A 6,000-nucleotide genomic window follows, 5' to 3' on the forward strand; every position below is an offset into this window, starting at 1 on the left:
CAAGCCCTCCTTTGAGTTGGTGCACCTTCATGCCTGGCCATTTTTTCCAGCTGCATCACTTGGTCTATTAAAAGACGTTACGGCTCCCTGCAACCCTTGTCTCTTCCTTTGGCCAGTCCTTCCCAGGATGAGGAATCTAGGTCATCCTGATACCTGAAAGCCTGCTGAAAGGAAATGAAATAAAGATTTTGGCCCTAACATATGGAGCAGTTAATGTCCTGTGCACAGGCCAGAGAAAGCTTGTTGTCCTTTAAGGCCAAGAGCTTAAAGCTGTCACTGCTTCCATCAGTGCACGTGGGTGTTTGGACACCTGGAGGACCTACAGGAGTCTTTGGGCACTTCTGTCAACCTTGCAGGAATGAAGAAGCCAGGGCTGGTGGGGTGGGATGTGGGACTGCTTTGAGAGAAAAATGCAGAAGGATTGCAGGAGTAGATGAAAGCAGAAGCATGTTCTGCACTCAATGCCCAAAGCCTATGGACCATGTTTCAAGGATACAGCCTCCACAACTCCCCATCGGGTCTGCAGCCCACAGAGCAGCCATACCCAGCACCCCTGGGTGCCCCAGGAGGAGCACAGGTCCCATTCCCACCACAAGGCTCACCCCACTCCTGCCTGACCTTTACTGGAAGCTCAGAGGAGGTCACCGCGTCCTGACAGCTCTGAGCAGCTGGGACTGAAGCTGCCCAGCAAGGCCAGGCTGGAAGGAAGGAAGGAAGGAAGTTATAGCAGGCTTTTAAATAGTGCTATGCAATACCTGAAACTTCTATTTCTGTGCACGGATAATATGGTTTCCATATTCTCCTCCTTCTCAGCAGACCAAGCCATTCACGCTCAAACTGAATTAGCAACAACCCACACTCTTCACCAGTTTAAACCATTAAAGCTCAGTGAAGCCACTGTGTAGGACAGTCCCAAGCTGCACATTTCACCTAATGAAAAATGTATGGATGTCCTTCCATGTTTTCTTCTCACTCCTATTTTCCCTCTATAACCAAGCAATGGATTGCAGGTGGTCTCGCAGCCACCTGAGCAGCCCCCACACCCGTGCGCTCCCAGACACCAGGGCAGCTTCCTGCAAGACACCTGAGGTTGGCAAAAAGGTTACAGCCACCCCTCCAGGCTTAGGGAGGCACCCAGAGAACCATGGGATCAGGAGGATCCTCAGGGCTTTCTGAGGGTCATGCACAGCTGTACACAGCACAGCCACACTGGGTTTGCAGTACTGATGAGGATGGCTTGGCTGCCATGAAAATACCCTCACGCTTGGGAAAAAAGCAAGATAGAACTCCTTTGAATTAAATGTACTTGCTTCTGTGTGGCAATTAACTAGTTAGAAAGAGTTGGTTCTCTTCCTCGAGTTTTCCCACCACATCTGCCATTCATCAGAGCTCTCATCTTGAGTCTACCAGGCAAGAAACAACCTGGACACCTTTGCTGAAATGGGTTTTCCTCCACGCCTGGTACACACACCTGAAGGCTCTGAGCCCAGCACCACCAGTCAGAGAGGATCTCTGAGCTCTGGTCTCCCTCTGGAACCTCTCCTGACCTCTGGTGCTGGTGATATTTCCAAGGATGGTGCCCATCAACCTCCACCATGGACCACAGCAGGGCTGCCACTCCTCCTAAGGACCATCACCTAGGGGTAACATTCCAGTTTTCCCAACCTCTTCACAGGGTTAGGACAAGCAACAGGTCCTGCACGTACAAAACAACTCAATTCTCACAAGGAGCCAGTGTAATTCCAACACCTGCTCCAGTACATTAGCCCAGCAGGTTACATTCAGCTGGTGACACCCCTTCCCAGACAGCGGATTTCACGGAAAGGGAACATCCCTTGCCTTACAGCCCCCACCAGGGACACCAGTGGGGCACCTACAAGCAGGGAGCCACTGTTTCCAAGTCAGCAAACACCAGGAAAACGTACCAGGAGCCCCTTCATGCCCCAGCCCAGGAAGGAACTGAGCCTGAATTAGTAATGCAAACACCAGGATTGAAAGAGTAACGAGTAATGCAAGGTTTGACGACGACGTTGCTGTTCAGGACTTGGTGTGATTCCATTGCCAGGCAAGTGACAAGTGCCAGACTGCCAAACAGGCGTGGAGCAGCAGCGATTTAAGGAATACAGGTTTTAGGAAGGCAGCACTAACACGGGAGACTAAAAGATATTTCCTAACTGAGCCTGGTTACAAATCTCAGCTAACCTCCCCTGCACTGCAACAGGATTGCCTGGAAAAGAGCGTGTCCTGCTCTGCGGGATGCATGGGTACGTCCATCCCATGGGAAAGCCACACAGAGGCGTGCTCGGTGAGAAAGAGGAACTCAACAGATCCGGGTTTTGGCATCGGAGTTACGAATGCCCTGGAGGAAGAGATCATTTTTGGAAGGCACGCCAGGGAGAGCTCAGGCAGCTCCACCAACGCAGCAAGGGCCAGGCAGGAGGCTGGATGCCAAGCCCTGCACGCAGGAGAAATCCTCGCGCCAAGCAAGGTCAACGGGATTACAGGGGCAAGCGGGGATTGCTCGCACGAGCGGAGACGGGAAGGGCCCAACCCCTGGTCTGCACCCAGAAAACGCCACCACACAGGCGGCCCGACGTGACTCCGTGTCCAGGACCACTTCAGAGCTCTGTTTTCCTTCACAATTCGCCTTTCCTGATGGCAGGAGGCAAATCAATCCCCTCCAATTCCCTGGCCAACCGAGGGGACACAGCTACCGCCAAACCCACAGCCGGAACGAAAAGCTGAGATTCTGATTTAAAAAAAAATAAAAAATATATTGCTCACACCAACTCGCAGAGGGAATCGCAGCAAACCTGTGCTGAAGCTGGCACGGGAAGCTGCAGATTTATCCGGGAGCAGCCGAGTTTGGAGAATGTGTTCCCTCCCGGCACCCCCGCCCCCCCCTCGCGGTGCCTCCCCACCCAAAGGGATGGATGAGGTTCATCCCTTCAGCTGTTTATAAAAGCAGCAGTATTTCGCCCAGACGCACTCGGCAGCATTCCTCCCTCTCATTCCTGCGAGCTATATAAGGGAACGGCCAATTCCAGCCTCGCTCCCCTGCAGCCAGCCCCGATCCCTTTGCGCCGGAGCAGCTCCAGGCTCGGTTTCCTGCAGAAGGACTTAAATCCGTCCTCGGTGGAACACGGCGCTGGGCTGGACCTTGTCATCAAATGGCAGCACAGGCAGCTGCCAAATCCTGCCGGCTCGGTGCTCTAATAGGGAACAGCTGGAGAAGGACCCTGCATTCCTCCCGCCCCGTCCACACCGGGGGCTCTGTTCGGGATCCGGCCGCAAGATTTCCACCCATCACGGACCGCAGCCGCTCCCCGGCACTGCGCTGCCACGCACAGCCCAAAACCCAAGAGCTTCCAGTCCCCTGGGATTCTGCTGCTTAGGAATGGGGGGAGTTGCTTTGCTTTTTATGGGTTGCGGGATTTTTTTTTTTTTTTTTAGAGGTGTTGGAGAAACAGAACTGCGCAACTAAATGACATTTTGCCTTCCCCACTGACCCTCTGTGCTACAAAAACTCTACTTTAAGCAACTTGCATCCCCGTGTACATCCACGCTTAGGAACAGACACATCAGTAACACACCCCCCATAAATAAATACGGGAACACCCGGTGCAATTCGCACGGCGCTTGTGCCATTCCCATCCTGCTCCAACTCCCATTTACTTTGGAGGAGTTGAGCAACTTGTAATGGCGAAAAAATAAAAGAAAAACACACTTTCGGTAGCCACGCACATTTTCTGTCCTGCACCCTGCACGCTCAGTAACATGAAACAGTCCACTCGTATTTTCTTAGAGCTCAGCTGAAACACAAGGGGGTATTCAGAGCCGCAGGAAAAAAATGCGTCCAAACAGGATCTGAATGATGAAATAGGAATTGCCACATTTAACAGGAAAAAGAAAAAAAATAGGATAACCCAGTTGCCCAGACCTTTATACAATAACAGTTCGTCTGAGGTAGCGATGGGCTGCTTCTGCATGTTGCAGAGAGCAAAGCAAGCCACGTTGCCCAAAAGAAGCCTAGAAAATCCAGACTCTACGTGACCTGACTTACTTATTTCACAGGAAACTGCATGGAAGGAGGAAGGGGGGGCACGGGGGGGAAAGGAAAAAAAAAAAAAACACCCACCAATCATTCATGCTACCGTAGTTACACCACGCCATGGAGCGGAGTAGTTTGCTGTGAAAAACCAAACTGAAATAAGCCAAACCCCGTTTGGAAAATAAAACGTGAGCAAGTGAAGCAGTTCCCGCAACCGAGCTGGGGGAGCCCCCGGCTCCCAAACCGCACCCGCTTCTTGGGTGCGTTTTTTTTTTTTAACATTTCGACGGCATTAGAGCACCCGCCCGAGAAGGGTCGCAGCAAACGCCAGCACTCACCGGGGTTGTTGGCCTCCCCTTCGAGGATGTGGAGCTCGGTGCAGTCTGCCAGGGAATGCTCGAGGCAGAGCTGGAGGAAGCGAGCCTGGGTCCGGCTGACGCGTTTGAGCAGGGAGAGCAGCGCAACAGTCTGCTCGCACTCGTTCCAGCCCTTGAACCACCCGGCCAACACGCCAACCTGGTCTCGGAACATCATGGTGAGCCGGAGGGACAGCTCTGCGGGGAGAGAATAAATAACCGGGACAGCCTCCCTGCCCCGGCGCCGCTGCCGCCACCGTGCTCGGGTCAGGGGTATTAAAAATAAAAATTAAAATAATAATAATAATAATATTGATTTAAAAAAAAAAAATCTCCTTTGCGACGCGAAGGGCGGGTTTGGTTTCTGGACGCAGCTCTCGGCCTGGGCTGGGTTTTTGCTCCCTCTCTTCTGGCTTCGGTGCAGCGCTGGATTCCTGGAGGGAGGGAGCGAGGGAGGGAAGGAGGGAGGTGGTGGGGCCGAAAAAAAAACAAAAAAAAAACAGCCGAAAAAAGGAAAATCCCAGCGTCAGGGCTGCAGCCAGCGAGGGGAACGACCTCCTCCCGGCGGGGGCTTCACACCTGGAACAGAGAGAGGAGGGGGCGTCAGGGGGGCTGCAGGAGGAGGAGGATGGAGAGGAAGGCTCGCACTCAGCCCGCTGCCTTCCTCCCACTCCTCATCCAACGCGCATTCCCACACCGTCACCGCGATCCCCCCTACATCCAGCACCGCCATTTGGGATGCGGGGGGAGCACCCAGCACACACACACACACCCCCCCGCCCCAAAAGTTCTCCCCCGCACACACGCTCTGTATAAAAACACACTTACCTGACTCATGCCGGCCCCGGCGATCGGGGGAGGAGGGGGTGGCGCGGCGTTTTAAGGTGGCCGTGCCATGTCCATGGGACGAAAGGGGGGGGAAAACGAGGGAAGGAGGCGGGAAAAGGGAAAAGGGAAAGAGGGGAGGGGGGGGCGCGCGCGCGCTCCGCGGCGCGAGACTGAGCCCGGCCGCGCGCCGGGCCCCCGCTCCCCCATGTCGCTCATTTGCATACGGGTGACGTCATCGGAGAGTGGGCGGGGCCGAGCCGCGCGCCGGAGGGGGGAGCCCGAGGGGGACGCGCGTCCCCCGTGTGTCCCCTCTGTCCCCCCCCCTTCTCCCGCTCCTTTCTGCCACTCCCCTCGGGAATTTTGGGCGCTCCTCCCGCACAGGGAATGCTGGAAAACACACTCTGGATCCCCTCCCCGCGCCGCAACAGGCCTGCGGAGCTCCCGCTGGAGGAAACCACCCTCTAGTGGGCCGCGGGGTAATGGCAGGGGGTGGATATTTTGTGGGGGGGAAAAAGCGCCGATTTGGGGTTCTGGTAAATGTGGCCTCGTCCCCAAATGGTAATTTTTAAAACTTTTTTTTTTTTCCCCAGAGTTTTTCATATTAGATAAACGTGTTAAATATACATGGATTTAACCCCGCCAAGCACCCAAGTGCAGAGACGGGATTTGTGTTTGGATTATCATTTCCTGTGCAGATTTTATTTCCCATTTCTCATTTATTTCCTTTCTTTTTCCCTTTTTTTTTTTTTAATTTTATTTCCATCA

General features: G+C 53.9%; 1 protein-coding gene across 5 annotated transcripts in view; it reads right to left on the reverse strand.

Annotated features, from left to right (window-relative positions):
• The window catches only part of SAMD4A (sterile alpha motif domain containing 4A), a 98,430-nt gene extending 93,001 nt beyond the window's left edge, over positions 1-5,429 (reverse strand). For 3 of the 5 annotated variants that reach the window (XR_010721974.1, XM_066189112.1, XM_066189109.1), the window contains exons 1-2: positions 5,236-5,425; positions 4,390-4,986 (exon numbers count right to left, since the gene is read on the reverse strand). Coding sequence is in view for 4 of the 5 variants with exons in the window: in XM_066189112.1 (XP_066045209.1) it covers positions 4,390-4,585 (196 nt within the window). In the remaining variant the exon portion in view is untranslated. Of the gene's footprint in view, positions 1-4,389; positions 4,987-5,235 lie in introns of all 5 variants that reach the window. The other 2 variants (XM_066189110.1, XM_066189111.1) reach the window with 2 other exon arrangements.
• Positions 5,430-6,000: the final 571 nt, after the last annotated feature.

This window comes from Chamaea fasciata, unplaced genomic scaffold (assembly GCF_029207755.1).
Source record: "Chamaea fasciata isolate MVZ Bird 193981 ecotype frontalis unplaced genomic scaffold, bChaFas1.0.hap1 SCAF_7, whole genome shotgun sequence".
NCBI classification, from domain to species: domain Eukaryota; kingdom Metazoa; phylum Chordata; class Aves; order Passeriformes; family Sylviidae; genus Chamaea; species Chamaea fasciata.